General features: G+C 40.1%; 1 protein-coding gene across 4 annotated transcripts in view; it reads right to left on the bottom strand.

Moving 5' to 3' along the window:
• fgfr3 (fibroblast growth factor receptor 3) overlaps positions 1-6,727 on the bottom strand; it is a 41,708-nt gene extending 34,981 nt beyond the window's left edge. For all 4 annotated transcript variants that reach the window (XM_017464580.3, XM_017464577.3, XM_017464575.3 and 1 more), the window contains exons 1-2: positions 6,237-6,727; positions 1,050-1,306 (exon numbers count right to left, since the gene is read on the bottom strand). In XM_017464580.3, coding sequence (XP_017320069.1) covers positions 1,050-1,191 — 142 coding nt within the window. In that variant the 5' untranslated portion in view covers positions 1,192-1,306; positions 6,237-6,727. The remainder of the gene's footprint in view (positions 1-1,049; positions 1,307-6,236) is intronic.
• Positions 6,728-18,504: the final 11,777 nt, after the last annotated feature.

Genomic DNA, 18,504 nt, shown 5'->3' on the forward strand with positions numbered 1-18,504 from the left:
GTGTAAACACGCCACATCAACCATATTGTCATTATGTGTGGGATGACACATTCTCATCATGGTCAGGAATTGTCCCGTAGTTGTATTGCATTGTGCAGGAATTGTATTATATCATGGATGATACGATACTGCACAGCCCTAACACACTCACACACACACAACTTTGTTAAGTGATAAAAGCTTGACTTTTATCACTTAGCACACATTTAGCCACTGTTTACACCTTGTTAATAACAATGTAACTGCTTTTGTGGGGGAAAATATCAGGTCAAAACAGATTATGTGAGACATATATCATGTCATATCATATCATATCATAACTAACTCATCAAGTAATAGCATTTGGCCATTCGTTAGAAAGAGAGAATCCCAGATGTTTTTCGCATCACGCTGACACTGAGATGAGACCTGAGCCTTTCAGCACATTTCCAGCAGCTCACGAGCCGAACTGTTGTCTTTAATTAGACGTTTCTTAATGAACAGGGTGGAAATAATAACCATGCGGGATTTTACAAAACGTAGTTCTGGCTTTGTGAACATATTTTCCCATCTCCATTCAAAGACTGTTCAGTGTCTGAAGTGCTTTTATTATTTTATTAAGTGTGTTAGCACTTGCACTGATTGATTGATTATTACCTCATTAGGCCAATAATAACTTTGCAATTTTTTTTCCAACACTATTGAAGTTGTTGTGTTATTGAAGAAAAGGCCCTCAGGCACCTAACGTCAGCACTTCTTGCTTCCAGATTGGCAGCATTTTGGAGCTACAGGATGTCCCAAAAGTCTCCATACACAGGGGAAATGAACACTGTTTAGCAAAATGTCGTATATATATATATATATATATATATATATATATATATATATATATATATAAACTGTGTGTGCTATATGTGTGTGCTGGCAAACACAGTCCCCTATGTAGGGAGACTTTTGGGACACCCTGTAGTATAAGGTATTGTGCTGCTGGAATGATCTGAAATGTGGGACCAAAAAGGCAAAGAGTGAAAGAGTGACAGAGGTATGGGGGAAGGGGGGTGATGTCTGACCTGTGGGCTGTGCCGAGGGCAGGTGAGCGCTGTGCACTGATGGGACAATGGAGGTGAGGTAGAGGAGAAGGCAAAGCGCCATCATCCCAGCCAGGAGCCGTCGTGGCCCAGGCTCCTCGCCACAGACACCAGACTCACACATCTTCCACAGTCCTACACATGATGTCAACGTAGTGCTGCCACACACACACACACACACACACACACACACACACACTCAAGCACTCTCACACAGATGTCGCTGGTCCACTTGCCACCTGAAACACAACACCAGAAAGATCATATTTAATATTCATCACCGAAGATATGCGCAAGCAAAATAGAAACCCCCCCCCCACACACAACACTCTCATAATTTGCGAGGTGAAAACTCAGAAAATGTTCTAAACGCTGAAACATTCTGAACTAAGAGCTGTTTCGCAGTCATAGAACACGCCATTAGAGGAGATCCACGTTACGGATTTGCTGATGTGGAAATGACTTTAGTGCACTGTGATGAGAAAAACAAGGTGATAATTGCCTGTGCTGCATAAATAGAAATGAAATGATTTCGGTTTATATGTCTGATGCAGGTTTACGTTAGTGGATTTGTTGTAAACGCTCACTTTCTCTCGCTCTCACACGCACACCCTTGTTCTGCTCTGAAACATGTCTTTTGCTGGGCTAACACAAACACACTTATCTCTCTAAAGAAAACACACGTTCCCCTCACACTGGGTAGACTCTGTGTATATGTGTGTGTGTGTGTGTGTGTGTGTGTGTGTGTGTGTGTGTGTGTGTGTGTGTCTGTGAGGTTGTGCCTTGCCACATAGAAAGTTTACATTAGATACAATAAAAGGAATGTAAAGTTGTCTAAAAAGAGAGCATACAGGCGTGTACACACACACACACACACACACACACACACACACACACACACGGATTCTGTGCTCAACTCTTCTGTGTCTTCTGCTTTGAATGTCATAGAGCTGTGTGTTGTCTTAAACATCAACTCCTGTTATTTTTTCAACCTTGGCTTAGACACACACAAACACACACACACACACACACACACACACACACACACAGACACACATACCCAGACACACACAGATAAATACACAAGGTTTATATTAATGTTAAACGCTGGCATTTTTCAAGGACGACCTCAAATGACACACAAACACTCCTCTTTTTCTTTTTCCTGAGGAGTATAGACCGTGTATTGGTCAGTCCATACTGAGGAGAGGTCTAGCCCTGAGGGAACCTATTCACCCACACACACCCACACACACCCACACACACACACACACAAACCATGTGTTGAGCAACAGCATATTTTCTTTGGCTGGCAGAGTGGCAGTGGTTTCAGCGCTGTAGAGTGATACTGTATCAGCTTGAGCTGTGTGTGTGAAGGGTGTATTTGTGGAGTCTATCTGCTCTGTGTATTTCTGGAGCGTGTCAGTCTGGAGTGTGCATGTGTGTGCGTGTGTGAGAGATTCTGGCATGGGCTCCTGGAGTCTCCTGTATCTTACAGTAACACAGGGATCATGGGTCTTGGCTGACAAAGCGGCGTTTGCTCCAAAGACTCCCAAAGCCCCTACCACTACTCCACTATTTTCCTCATTGCAGAAACAAAGTGCCCATATAAAGTACTGCTAGTGAGGTGTGTAATAAAAAGGGCAGCGGCAGGTTACAGCTCCAACGGCTGGATCTGGTCTCTAACACCACCTCTCAGTGAGGGTGCGAGACAGTAATGTACTAGCTTTGCCTTTAATGTAGTTTAAACTTAGCAGCACAGTCTAAACACAGAGAAGTGTGGCGAGGCCTGGCAGGCCCTCATGACTGATTAGCACTAGTGCAAATCTACCGTGTAGCAATGCCTGGACTTCACATCAGGTCATATCTGTGCAAGGGATTTACTAAGAAATTGATTCTAGTCCCGGTGAAATACAAATCTTATTGGCCTGGCCTATAAACGCACGTGTCGGCTACAACATATTTGCATTTTCACTAGCCGAGACTCTCACTGGCCTGTGAGCCGAATCAAAGAGAAATATGCATGAAAAAACATGCTCATACCAGGCTGAAACAGGCAAGGCCTGCAAGCTGCACTGAGATGCTAGGCTGCCTGGCACAGATAAATGTTTGTGCATCAATGCAGCTGTAACTATTTAGTGGTAATAACTGAAGCATTTAAAATATGTATACAAAAATGTAACTGCATGGGTCTGGGCTCTAAATATTCTGTGATGGCTGAGGCTTTCATGTTTTTTTTTGTTGTTGTTTTTTTTCTAAGACTGCCTTAAAACCAAAGCCTGTCACATGCTAGTCACATTCTGCATTAAAAAAAAAAAGAAGGGAAGAAGAAGAGGAAAAAAGAAAAGCTATAATAATTATGTAGCCCAGTCCTGCCTGACCGGCCCAGCTCTCCTATTTAACACACAAATTAAGCAGCAAGACAAAATGAGGGACAGGAAAGTGAGCGCACGAGACAGTGGAGGTAATCCTCCTCCTACTCACTCTTTCCCGTAGCTTGTGTGTGTGTGTGTGTGTATATACACATGCGTATGTGCTGCGCACTGTATTACAGACATTCGAATCCATTTCCACAGAACTCCATTTTAAAAAAATCAAAGCGAGAAAGTGCCCATGAATGACTGCACTTTTTTGAGAGAAGAAGAAGAAGAAGAAGAAGAAGAAGAAGAAGAAGAAGAAAAAAGCCACATTTGCACAAATGACAAAGAACTCTTTCATGAAGCGGCCCTACGGCTGTTCGCTTTTACAAGGAAGCATGCCTGTCATCAGGTCACTCGAAGTGTGTCTACAGGCATATTCAAACATTACACGTAAGCGTACATGCTACTGAACACCAAGCAGACAGACAACTGTGGACCCTGCCCTTGCAAAAATGAGAATGTGAACAGAGGCTGATTAAAACCAGGATGAGCATGAAACAGACTGACAGCGAGGGGAAGAAGAGGGTTTAATCAGTCCAGAGTGCTGCAAAGTTCACTGTCTGAGTTCCTCCCTGAGCAACCTGAGTGACACGCATTGATTTTAAGTCAGACCCAAGTCTGAAGTTGCTCTTTTAAGGGCTGTCGCTGGTTAGTAAACGAGAGTCGATAAAGATATCTTTTTTGGATTCAAGAGACAGGTCCAGATTTCCCGTTCACGTCGACAGTTTATACGTCTAGTATGCAGTATGAACATGAGCTCTGGATTACAGACTCTAGATAATGGAGTAACTGCCCAGCTCAAAACAAAACCCAAAACAAAACAAAACCCCAATAGAAACCTTCAGAGAATTTGTAATGGGCTTAATGGCTGTAAAGGGAATTGTACAGGATTTAATGGAAACAGTAATGGTCCCTGAGGGTCTCTACTGGTAATTTGTTGCCTTCTATTGGTGGCTTGTTATGTCTAGTGGATACCATTAAGGATCTATATCCTTAAAACGTCCTACTTTGTAAGGGAAACCATTTTGTAATGGTTTTACTGGAAATTGCATTGGATTTTAATGCAAACTCTAATGGTCCCTGAGGGTCTCTACTGGTAATTTGTTGCCTTCTCTTATTGGCATGTTATGTTATCTCTAGTGGGTACCATTAAAGATCGATTTATATGATATTTGTAGTGGAAACCATTCGAATTTCTGTGATGGTTCATTTATTTTTTAGCAGGGTGTGTGGCTCAGTCTGAGGAACTAGGTCCGAATGTAGTCATGTAATAGTAGCACTGAGGACAATCTCATCCCTCACTCCTAATGGAGCTCTTTGCATGAAGGAAACTCTAGCCACCATTTGACCATCTTCATAGAACAGGATCGACACTGATTATATTGCGCATGAAATTGAATAAACCCGCGTTTTATCCGTTTCATTCAGCAGGGGGAAAGGCTCGTACTGGCTAAGTGATGGCTGTATGGAGTTGAACGCAGTGAATTCGCAGGTGGCTAATGATTCCCGCTGGCGCCCCGTTAACACCCCGCGACACGTTAAACGCAACATAATGCGCAAAATTGCTTTCAGATGTCCACTCAGTAATGCTCGCGAATGGACACAGAGGCTCGACTGCCTTCCGTCAAGCAAATAAATAAATAAATAATACTGTTATTATTATTATTTTTTTAAATTAGGTTCCACTATGACAGAGAGCCAACGTTTAAAACAGCACACTACTGAGTGAACTATTATTTAGTACTATATGTTGCCATGTAGCCTCGAACAGCGCGCGCATGAACGCGCTCTCTCAGTGTTAAAGCTGGACTTGGTGGGCTTTTCGGTCTTTTGAACGACTCCCTCATACAAATTCATAACTCCGCTGTTTCATCACGGAAACATACATATATAATGAGACAGCGTGTGTGAGTGGAGAACTCTCGAGAGACGCTCAGGTACGCGGGGTCTGTCTTCTCACAGCGCAGCGCAGCGCAGTGCGCAGACTCGGAGCGCGCGCAGCACCTGACCCACCGGAACCTGAGCTGCTGCCTCGCTGAAGTGACTCTGTCACAGTGATCACTGCTGGCATGTCGGAAACTGTATCCTATACACCATATAGTGCACTATTTAAAGAGTTCGGGACAATTTTGCAGCCATGTCCGAAAGCATAGTGGGAAAAAAAAAAGATCCGGCTTATGAAATTATACAATACACTGCTTAGAGTTAATAACCTAGCATTAAGGACGTTTGTATGGAATCAGGGAGTAGGGTATCCTTTCAGAAACAGGGTTATGTTTCGTTTCAGTTGGCTCTGATTGGATTGTGCAGCAAAACGCAGCTTTTGCTAAAACTCAGCCGACCTGTCTGAGGTGAGAACCTGAGGGACGCAAGGAGCCTCTTTCATTTAAACCAGAACACAACAAGAAGCAATAACTGTCAACATCAGCAACAACAACAACAAAATCTCATTGTTGTTAATAATAATAATAATAATAATAATAATAGTAATGATGATGATAATGATAACATTACACCATCAAGGATAATAATTATAATAATAATAGTAGTAGTAGTAGTAATGATGATGATAATAACATTACACCATCAAGGATAATAATAATAATAATAATAATAATAATAATAGTAGTAGTAGTAGTAGTAGAAGTAGTAGTAATGATGATGATAATAACATTACACCATCAAGGATAATAATAATAATAATAATAATAATAATAATAATAATAATAATAATAATAATAATAAGCACCCGAAAATCTCCCGTGTTGCCAGTAATCCTCAGCAATTAGAAATCACCATGAACTGCACAGCTGGTTCTTGAGAAGGTGGATAGTCCAATGAGTCCAGCTAAGATGCACTAAAGATCAGCCGTGTTCAACTCTTCCGTACGGATCAGTCCAAATAAACTTCAGCTCCTCTCTCCGCCTGTGCCGGGTTTGACTGTTAGAGTTGAGAAGAAAGCCTCAGTTAGTTGGTACACAGTCCACCTCGTCCCACTAACCGGCGGGGAATGTGGCGGAGGTGCGCGGCGCGGGTCGGACTGATGTGAGCTCCTCTCTCTGCTCAGGCGCTCCTCTGTGTGAAACTGCTGGACTCACGAACTCCCGCTAAACAGTTTGGAGCTCCGTACTCTGAAGGAGGAGGAGGAGGGGGGTTAAAAAAAAATTAGCCCGGATCGGATTTCAAACCGCGTCCCCGCTGCGAGTGCTGCGCTCGCCGCCTGTCGCTCTTCTCCTACTGAGAGAGAGAGAGAGATAGAGAGAGAGAGTCCGCGCGGGGGGTGGAGCTACGCGAGGCCACGCCCAGCGGAGCCAGAACACTCCATCAGGATCTCACCTCACCGTGCGCCCCCTGTCTAATGAGCCGAGACCGCCACACACCCACACACACGCACACACACACACACACACACGCAGACGTTCAGAAACCGTGAAAAACGGCGGCAGGAAAGCAGTTAAACACAGTCTATGAGAAACACAGTCAGACTCATAAAAAAAGAAAGAAAGAAACAAGGCACGACTTGTGTTGTTGACTAGCATTAAAAACAAACTTTATTTATATAAGATGTACAAAAGATGCATGAACACAGCTCATTCTATAGGCCTATGATGAGAAGCAAATAGGTACTGAGTGTTTCACAGTCGAATGGCCAAAAAAGACAAGTCTATCTATCCACACACCTTAAGTGACGTGTCCAGGTTTTGGTCTGGCACAATCTAACTATGCATATAGGACCGTGGTGTATCTGCAGAATATCTGATTTGTTTCTTGATTATGGCCACTTTGATGACTTCATTGTTGTCCCATAATTCCCTAATAATCAGAGATTTTGGTGGATATACCAGTAATGCTATAAGGTTGAATTTAAACATTAGTCTAGAATAATGGTCTTTTCAGTGATCTGAAGGGAACACTGGTTAGAGTTAGAGATGCCAAGGTTATTTCAAGGGTGGTAGCTGCTGCGCTGGAGGCCTATCCTGAACCTCCTTTGTGGACACACCTCGGTTAACCTACTTTTTCAAATAGCTTTTATATACAGTATGATTGAATCTCTGTTGGTGTTAGGACAATTCACAGGATTAACCTTTACTGCTACTTGGAATGAAAACAACATACAAGGGAGAATATAGAATGGGATACAGCAATGTGTAAGTAGCTAACAAATAATATTCAAGAATAATACAAATGAAATGCGAAAGGATATAGTTGTCAACTAGTAACATTTTATTTCATTTGATCACATAAGCAAGCAAAAACATTAATGAGTTCGAATACCCGAGGAATCATGCGCCTGCGCACACACACATGCACACACACACACACACACACAGCTTTAGATGTAGTCAGACACATGACAGTCAGCATAGTCAGCATGTTTTGAAGCTACAGTTGTGGTGTTTACACGGATTGTGCTTGAAATAATATTTTAATTGGAACAATATACTTACATGTTCTGGCCAGCACTTCATGTGGTTTTCATGAGCACAAGCTGCTCCAAGATAAAATGATTATTTTAAATGACTTTGCCTGAAGCAAAATCACCCTCCAATTCAAGTGTTTCTTTAAGTGCAAGTGTACTGCTGAGTGTGACTGTGTGTTTAATTTCCGTGTACCTGGATCATAAAGATGTCACGCTTCTGTCTCGTGAAGGCTGATTAGCGGTGTACTAAGTGCTGATGAGAGCTGTAATTCTGTAGAATAAGCACTAAACAAAGACTCAATTACTGCTGGAGCTGTAAACTTGTTTGCACTGGGAGCTTTATGAGACCATAAAGAGGCAGAATTTCTTTCTAATTACACCGACCCCTGTGAGTGAGTGTGTGGAAAAGAGAATGTGTGTGTCCTTCAGTAGTTGTCCATCTGTGTTTGTTCTGATGGAAGGCCTGTTGGCTCCCAAGTGTTCTAATCAGTGTACAAACATGAGGGCAGAGAGAAACAGACGCAGAGTCACATCAGCACCTTCACTGACTGACGCATTTTATAAATATCAAACACACATAGATTTCGAACAACGTACCTTCAATGTGCACTCATGCATGCACTGACAGGCTTAACGCAGAGCAGTTAGTGGTGACTGTTCACCTGTGTGTAGGCGCTGATGGGAATTTTAACAGCAGTCTCACACTGGTGGAACCACCAGTTCACATCCACTACAGCAGCATTAGGAGGTAAAACCAGTTAAACACTCTCTACTAATAGGGATGGATATTACAGTAGATTGTGGTGATTAAAATGATGAAAGTGATTTTGCAAGTGAGTCAGAAGTTAAACAAACGGCTACTGGAGAAGGTGTGACGTCTTCTGAGATGGTGTTGTGAGAGTTTCTGTAAGTGCTGCAGAATACAGAGTGAGACATTTTAAAACCTGATTAACAAACTGATTCTAACTCCAACCAAATGACCTGGTGACCCGTCAACCCTCCAACCCCTACACCAGCATACTAATGGTACCAAAGCCGGCCACTCCTAGTTAGCATACCTTAGACTGCAAGGCGGGGGTTTATTTGATTTCTAGGATTCATACTGTCTCGATATTCTCCCACTGAGTCATGAAAGATTATCAAAGCAGTGGTTTTATTCAGTCATCGCCACACCCCAGATAAAGTTTCACAAGCTCAGAATGGTTCATAATCTAAGGTTTGAACTGATCCCAAATCCATAATGACCCATTGAGTTCAGCTGTATTCAAATCCAGGCAAACAGTGCCGTAAATACATGCCCAAACTGCGTAGATTTAGTGAATCACCATACAAACACCCACATATTGGATATAATACAAGAAAATAGAGTAAATAGGTCTGTATAATGTGTATAATCATAGTAATATGCATATGTGTGTGTGTGTGTGTGTGTGTGTGTGTGTTTGTTGGGGTGGGGGGTTAAGCTCTTATCTGTGTGCATACTTTACCCGATAACCTCAGAAGCTGATAACACTGTATTTGTTTTCCTTTACATCACTCTCTCTCTTTCTCGCCATACTTATCATTAAAGGAGAAGCTCAACATCAACATCTTGCAGTTAAACCTCTCCTCACAAAACAAAAAGCCATCAATTTATTTTTCCTTCTTGTCTTGGCATTTGCTTCACAGCTGATTAGTCTGGTGCCATCTGTATCTTTAAGACTAGGCTGAATTTTTTTCCTCTTAGTTAGTCCAACAGGATAAAAGTTCACATCAGTACACAGAAGTATTTGCACTTAACCAATTTATCTTACCTGTCTTTGAAAAAAAAAAAAGAAGAAAAAAAAATTATATATATATACACACACACTCACACACACACACACACACACAAACACACACACACATACATACATATATATATATATACACACACACACACACACACACACACACACATGCATACATATATATACACACACACACACACACACACACACACACACATACATATATACACACACACACACACACACACACACACATATATATATATATATATATATATATATATATATATATATATATATATATATATATATATATATATACACATACACACACATTTACACACAAGAACAAAATAATTACCAGAGCAAGATCATGTTATAACCCGCAGAAAAGGGCTGTGGAAGGGGCTTTGAGCCAATCTGTAACTGTAACTCTCGACAATGAACAGAAGATTAGTAAGATTACACTAATAATCAGCTACTTAAGTCATTTCATCAATCACTTCATTGTACTGCTAAACCTAAGAAATTAGATTTCATCATAGTACAACCCTAATTCCTAATTAAGTTGAGACAGTATGGAAGATGCAAAAAACAAAAAAACAAAAAACAAAAAGAGTCATGTGAAAATTCAGTTCACCCTGTACAATATTGAAAACACATTAATAACACATTATTTGATGTTTTACTTTGTGAATGTAATTTATTTCTGAAAATAAAAATAAATCATTTCAAATCTGATGACTGCAACACACTCCAAAAAAGTTGGGACAGTGGACTGTTTACCACTGTGTAACATCACCTTTTCTTTTAAAAACACTTATTAAGCGTTTGGGAACTGAAGACACTGAAGTCACCAGTTGGTTAAGTTTAGCAAGCGTAATATTCCCCATTCATCCATTATGCATTTCTTCAGCTGTGCAACTGTACAGGGCCGTCGTTGCCATATTTTGTGCTTCATAATGCGCCACACATTCTCAATCGGAGACAGGTCAGGCCATGCTAGCACCCGCACTCTCTGCTTACGCAACCATGCGCTTGTAATCCGGGCAGAATGTGGTTTAGCGTTGTCTTGCTCTGGATGGCAGCATATGTTGCTCTAAAATGTGTACATATCTTTCTGCATTAATGATGCCCTCACAGATGTGCAAGTTACCCATGCCATGAGCAGTGACACACCCCCATACCCCCAAACACACCCCCATTTGGCTTTTTTGGTTTTTGGCCTTGCCCTTTATGCACCAAGATTTGACCGGATTCCTTGAATTTTTTAATTATATTGTGCACTGTAGAAGGTGAAATGCCCAAAGTCCTACCGATTTGTCTTTGGGGAATGTTGTTTTCAAAGTGTAGGATTTTTTTCTGATGCATCTGTTGGCAGATTGGCGAGCCTCAACCCATCCTTGCTCTTGAAGGACTAGGCCTTTTTTGGAGGCTCCTTATATACTATGATTAGATGATTGCCTCACCTGTTTCACATCACCTTCTTATTTCAACTTGTCACATCGCTAAATTGCCCCATCCCAACTTTTTTTGGAACGTGTTGCATGCATCAATTTCAAAATGAATGTTTATCTTCAAAAAGCGATGCAGTTGATGAGGTAAAACATCAAATACCTTGCCTTTATAAATTTTTTGTTTAAATACAAGTCAAAATACATTTACAAATCACTCCTCTTTGCTTTTATTACCATTTTCCATACTGTCCCAACTTTTTTGGAATTGGGGCTGTAATTTCAGGAGGCTTTTAATTCTGCTGCTTACAAAACCAACAGATTATTATTATTATTATTATTTTAAAATTTACATAGTTTTAAGACCTCAAATTTTTTTTCTTTTATTTTTTTGTGATCCACTTTAATACCGTTTCATCTCCATTCAAAGTCATATTGATGTTGCAAGATCAAGATCTGTTTCTAAAAAAAACTATGAACTCCCATTTCCCGAGTGAATGGAATGTATATTTCCCTGATTAAGAGCTACAGGAGCTGACTCATAAAGCTCTATTCATCAGTCTATGCATTCACTCAGACACACACTCAAAGAGATCTTTTGGCTTTTTTTTCCAAACAAAAAGCTTTTTTTAATTTTTTTTTTTTTTAAAGCCATTTACTTCTGGGGATCAGCCAAATGCCCAGATAATGTTAAGACTGTCATGCATAAATATCATCTTGATGTTTGCTAAACTGATAAACACACAAAGAGTTCTGCAATTCTCTCTGATAATACAAGGTCAACCAACAACACTGTTATGTAGTTTTGTAAAACGAAGACGTTCAGAGAACTTGATAGTAGCTGCCTCTCTCTGACAGCAGAAATGACGTAAGATTTCCCAGAACTGAGCCATTCTCATAAGCCCAAAGTGCTCATTGCTAAATTCTACTTGTAACCTTTTTTTCATTCCCTTTCTTTCACGTTAATGAGAAGCCTTATGGAGAGAGGCGGAAAACATCAGGTCACCACTGACAACACATTTCTCATCATCCACTCTGCACCACAGGGGCCAGTGTCATTTCAGACCTTCAGTTTCCTCTGTGTGTGAATGTGTGTGTGTGTGTGCGTATGAGTGCTTATGAGTTAACACTAGTCATGCGTGAGTATGGCAGGCTGTTGAGGATAGAAAACAATAAAGGGACTAACCTCCGCTTACTTTTTCCCATTTTGATTTAGCCCAGCGACATGATACCAAAAATGTATGGAATGGCTGTGCTATGATTATGATACTTTATTAATTCTTCATATTGACCACTGCTGGATTTGGTACTCCAGAATTAGGTTTAAACCAGTTAAAGTCAGGCTAGGAGAAGGATCTCGTCTCCCTGCGTCTTTAGAAGTACGAGACTCCGGACTAGTGGAGTGTCTGGTGGAGAAGCTTCTGCTGATCCATATCCAAACACAGCAGCGCTGGACGCTGATCCAGGAGGCATCCATGGAATTCATGCCCCCTCCTGCCCTCTGGAGCTCCCTCACCACCCCAAAGCGCTTCTCCGACTTTCCCTAATCTCCTGCTTAGACACCCAGAATTAACACCACATTCTGGGCTGATAAGAGTTTAAAACATGCCTCCGAAGCGTCAGACTCCCATAATGCCAGTGGTCAGCAGACAGATTACACACCAGGGTTTAGCTGTCTACTGACTTTAAGTTAAATGACCTGGTTGGGCAAAAAAAAGACATTTTTTCCACTAGCACAAAATGTATTCTCCTGGGGGGGAATGGGCCAAGCCCCAAAAGGCAACATATTAAGCCTTTGATGGTCTTAACAACAAATCATTGGTCAGAAAATTAACAAGAATTAAACAAATAGATAAAGTAACTTAGTATTGGACAGCTTTTCCACTTAATTTCTTTATATGTTTAAGTGGGTAAACTTGCGGACAGCTTTTTATTTTTATTTTATTATAATTAAAAAAAAATTTTTTTGATTCCATCCATCCGCTATACCGCTTATGCTTTTTTAAAAATAAATTATTTTATTTTTATTTCTACTTTATTTTAATTTTGTACACCTGACATGTGTTAGTTTGAATTTTACGTCCAACATTTTAATAATTATCATGAGTTTACCTTTGCGCACAAGAAGGCCATATAAGTGAATTTCCCTGTTTCTAGTTTTTCCCCCCAAACAGTTCACTGTAGCAAAAGTAAACAAGCAAATGGTGTCACATGACATCTCAGGAGTGCATGTGTTTAATTCTTGCTCATTTTCTGACTAATGATTTATTGTTAAGACCATTAAAAGCTTAATATTTTGCCATGTTCGGCCTGGTCCATTTTTTTTTTTGCATAGGAGTGTTAGCCGAGACATATTTAGTGTCTCAAGTATGCGTTTTTTGTTTAAAGTTTAGCACCAGAGCTACAAAGTGCTAACAAGTAAAAGAAGTGCACGAGCAGTCCCTTCAGGATTTAGCAATTTTGAGGTTGCAGAAATGAACATACAATCAAGGACACTCTACAATATTTACAGGGGCTTGCAATGTTTCAAAATGACCTCAGATTTTCTGCAGATTTGGACTAAGATGCATCATGTGACATTATCACAACGTGCATTCAGCCAAAGCCCGCTTCGATTCACATGCTTCGAAAATGAGTACAGCTACAAGGTCTCATATACCAACAAACACAAAGACCTTGCAAAACAATGACATGCAATTGCAATTTCGCCAATTCAAGTAGTTTTCCACAAAGAAAAGCACAAAAATCTCAGCAACTTGCATCACAAATTTTGAAACAAGCAGCAGCAAAATCAAGCATTTTTGGCTGCAATAATCACAGAAAAAAACTCTGCAAAATCCCGTATGGACTGATAAATGATCACACACACATGTATGTCTGGCTCAATAATGCCACATGTAAATAGACATCCTCATAAAACAGTGTAATGGTGTAGGATCACTTAAAAACAAACAAATGCTTAAAATCAGCCAAATAACTTCTAAATTTTCAGATACTTCCAACCTGAATCTGACACACGTCTGCACTGATATCAATCTGTTTGCTCAGTCCGACTTCAAGATGGCTGCTACTACTTTTTGAAAGCTAAACGATGTACTTATATCCATGTCTTTAAATCTACAGTGCGTAGGACTTTTTTTTTGTGAGGAATAGAATACTGAGTCAGATAAAAATCAATACTTTATACTATGACATGTGTGAGCTGCTGTGACTCACCCTGAAAATCCTGTAATAGAAACAGACTGTCAGCACTGTGTCAGGGGCAGGAATCAAAGGGAAATTTGTACACATGTGTATGTATGTATGTATGTATGTATGTATGTATGTATGTATATATATTCAGCTCAGCTGAAATAAGCCCAAATACACAGTGACATGTAGCTGACAGGTGTTTCTTGTTACCCAGGTGTGTCCTGGGTCACAATCAATCAATCTAAATTGATTGTTTTCAACACGCCTTCAGTTTTACCTGTGAAGACTGCATTTGTTGTTAAAAAGGATAAGCCAACATCAAGATCAGAGAGCTGTCTATAGGGGAAAGCAAGCCATTTTGAAGCTGAGAAAAGAGGGAAAATCAATTAGAGGCATTGCATAAACATTGGCATAAGCCAATACAACAATTTGGAATGTCCTGAAAAAGAAAAAAAACACTGGTGTACTGGGCAACAGACACCGGATGGGTCGGCCAAGGAAAACAACCAGAGCTGATAACAGAGCTGTGAAGCAAACTAAAAAACAACAGTCAGTGACATCACCAACAACGTCCACAGGGCAGGGGTGAAGGTATCACAATCCACCATTTGAAGAAGACTTCGAGAGAGGTCATACCACAAAATGCAAACCACTCATCAGCAGCAATATCTGGAAGACCAGATAGAAATTCACATAGAATTGCAAGCAAGGGATATGCAACCAAATATAAAGTGATATTTACTTAAATTTACTTTGAGACTTGTCTGTTCCTATACTTTTGCTTGCCTAAAATTTTTTGGCATAACACAATATAGACAGCCGCTTGATTATAGTTCTGGTTCTCTCTTGTCAGTCGTGGTTCATATGAGCAATCTCCTGGTGCATGCACAAATAAATTTGCACAAAGTTAATTTTGGTAGAATTTAACACAAATTGTTCTCTGAAATGCTTTCGTTAGGGTGACCATACGTCCTCTTTTTCCCGGACATGTCCTCTTTTTCAGACCTTAAAAAAGCGTCTAAATTTGAGAAAATGTCCGGGATTCGGCTTGATTTTCATTATGATGTGCTTATGGTATAATAATGCATCATGTGTGCGCATATTTGCATTGCTTTAACCCCTCTCTGTAATTCCCGCCTTCTCGCACAAAAATTGTTCGATTATAAAAGGCCTGCAGCAACTATTAGCCAAATTCCTGCCTCTCAACCATTAACATACTCTCAGCGAACACGTGAAGGTGAACCGCTGTTGTGTTTGGCGTCAAACAGTTGCTTGACAGTAGCAGCAAATGACAGCTGTCCTGAGTCGAAACAATGCCCATGGTCACAAAAGGTCATTTTTTAGATGCACATGCGGCATCTGATATTTTATTTTATTCCACGTAGGAAAAAATGTAAAACATGTGCAGAGTGAAACTTTTATTAATTAATTAATTAACTTATTTTATTAAAACAAATCCAAACAATAAGCTCTAAATAAAAGCATAGATCGTATATCTTATCTGTTGACTTTATTTACATATGTGATCTTGACGTAATCCAAAAGTAATCAGATTACATTACTTTCATATTGTGATACTTGGATTACGTTACTGATTCCATTTTTTTTGCTAAATAGTATGCCGGTGCATCTATAGTGCCATTGCTTTTGTTATCCTATTTTGGGTATAGAAAGCAGCTCAAGATGCAGACTAAAGCCAATGTTATCACTGCTAATTTGATTGCTAAGGAAAAATGTATTTTCATTCGGACATGAACTGTGAATAAAACTAGCCTGTAGTCCTCACCTTTTCTTAATGTGTGTATATGTGTGTGTGTGTGTGTGAAAGAAAAAATCGTTCCTGCTGACTCAGAATAGATATCTGTATAAAATTAAAAGACCCTCAAAATCTGACTAGCCTAGTTTAGCATAACCAGACTTCACACTAGGTCTAATGAGCAAGTGGGATAAAGAACTGTGAGTCACTAGACCAAACAAAAAAAACCACCCTCAGCTGTTCACACAGCAAACACATGGACACACACACACACACACACACACACACACACACACACACACACACACACACACACACACACACAAGGAACAAACATGGGAGTCCTGTTGGTACTCAGAGACGAGCGTTAGCGTTGTGTTTGCAGAGGGATTTGGGAGTAAATCTGCTTCTACATTCCTATTGAGATTCAAACTGAGCTGTGTGAAAGACCCGGATTACTGCCCTGGCTCTAAAGACACCACTGTACACTCACTGTGCGGCTTAAGAGCCCAACACAAACCGCTGCAGTGGATAGGAGGGATTGAATTTGGCACTCTAAACGTCTTTACTCTGTGATGTATTCTGTTTTTATCGAGCCAGCAGTGTTATCTAATCACCAAAGCAAGAAACTGAGACAGATATCTTACTTAAATAGACAGAGCATGTGAGTGTGAGTGTGTGTGTTTGCGAGTTTGTGAGTGTGTATTTGTATTGGCATCTCGCCCCAGTAACAGAGTCCAGTAAGTGAAGGATTTATTGAATAAAGGTGTGGACTCAAGGCAATATTAGACCAGGAGCAAATTTATATGCATCCATAAAGGTAGAGAAATAATTTTCAAGACAAGTACATTTTAAAAATATAAACTGCCTTTAAATATTTTATATATGTTTTTACAGTGGACTGGAAAATCTATGAAGAGTTTCTTTTCTGAATGGTTGCCAGTCTTATCCAGGAAGTCAATGACATCATGTTTTTTTTATTATTATTTTATTTATTTATTTATTTGTTATATTTTACAACTCACCGACATTGTTGACATCTGGGAGCTGGTTTCGAAATATTATCGATTTACCTGTACTAAGGACATGAGTTTAATTGCCCCGCAAACCACATCTGCCCATTGGGCGCTGCTCCGTGCTCCAGGATGTGAGTAGTGAGCTTCACGCAAGTAAAATGATGAAGGAGAGAAGCTTTACACGTCTAATGAAGGCCATTTTGTAGACTGTGCAACAAGAATATTATCCTTTAAAGCTGATCACACAAAAGAGACACCTGCACAAATTACTTTAACAATTTATTGAGTTTCTAGATGCATGAGAAGTACAAAGAGATATATAAATAAATAAGAGTCACAGGCACCTGTGATATGATAAATGAGAAGCTCAGTTTGGAGGAGGGAAAGAGGAGGCTCCCATTGATCTGCTGTTTCCCAGTGAGCTGTTGCTGGCTGTTCAGAGCCCATCAGCAGAGAGATTTATACACACACACACACACTCCGGCTTCTTCTAAACTTCCAAAGCCGTTCATTTAGATAGGAATGCCATTTCGCAGAAGTAGAGGTTGTTATTAAAATATATTGTGCGTTAGCTCTTGGATTATGTTAGCTGAAGCTCCCAGACTTAGCTATTTTAGGGAGGTATACAAGTCTTTTCTCAATGAGAATACTATAGTTCAGGGTTATTCAGGAGGATTTGTGCTTTGAAATATGTTATTTATTGTCAATATAGAAGCAAAAGAAAAAACCATCCCATTTAAAATTCAAGGCACATACAGGAAATGTATTAGCTGTAATAGGTAATACATATATATACTTATGCAATAATATTAATATACAATAACTGAGCACTTTATTAAAAACACTATACTAATAGTGGGTAGCGCCTCCCTTTGCTTTCAAAACAGCCTCAATTCTTCATGGCATGGATTCCACAAGATGTTGAAAACACTCCTTTGAGATTCTGGTCCATGTTGACATGATCTCATCACACAATTTCTGAAGATTTTTCAAGTGCATATTCATGCTGGGAATCTCCCGTTCTACCACATCCTGAAAGTGTATTGGAATCAGATCCGGTGACTGGGAAGACCACTAAATAATAATGAACTTATTGTCATGTTCAGTTTGAGATGACTTTCACTTTGTGACATGGTGCATGATTATGCAGGAAGTAGCCATTAGAAGATGGGCAAATTGTGGCACATGGTCAGATACAATACTCAAATAGGCTGTGGCATTCAAGCAATGATCGATTGGTATTATTGGGCCCAATGTGCCAAGAAAACGTTCCCCAAACCATTACACCACCTCCACCAGCCTGGACTGTTGAGATACAGAGTTTGGGTCCATGGATTCATGCTGTTGGTGCAAAATTCTGACCCTATCATTTGTATGCTTCAGCAGAAATTGAAATTCATCAGAACAGGC

This window comes from Ictalurus punctatus, chromosome 3, assembly GCF_001660625.3.
Source record: "Ictalurus punctatus breed USDA103 chromosome 3, Coco_2.0, whole genome shotgun sequence".
NCBI lineage: Eukaryota > Metazoa > Chordata > Actinopteri > Siluriformes > Ictaluridae > Ictalurus > Ictalurus punctatus.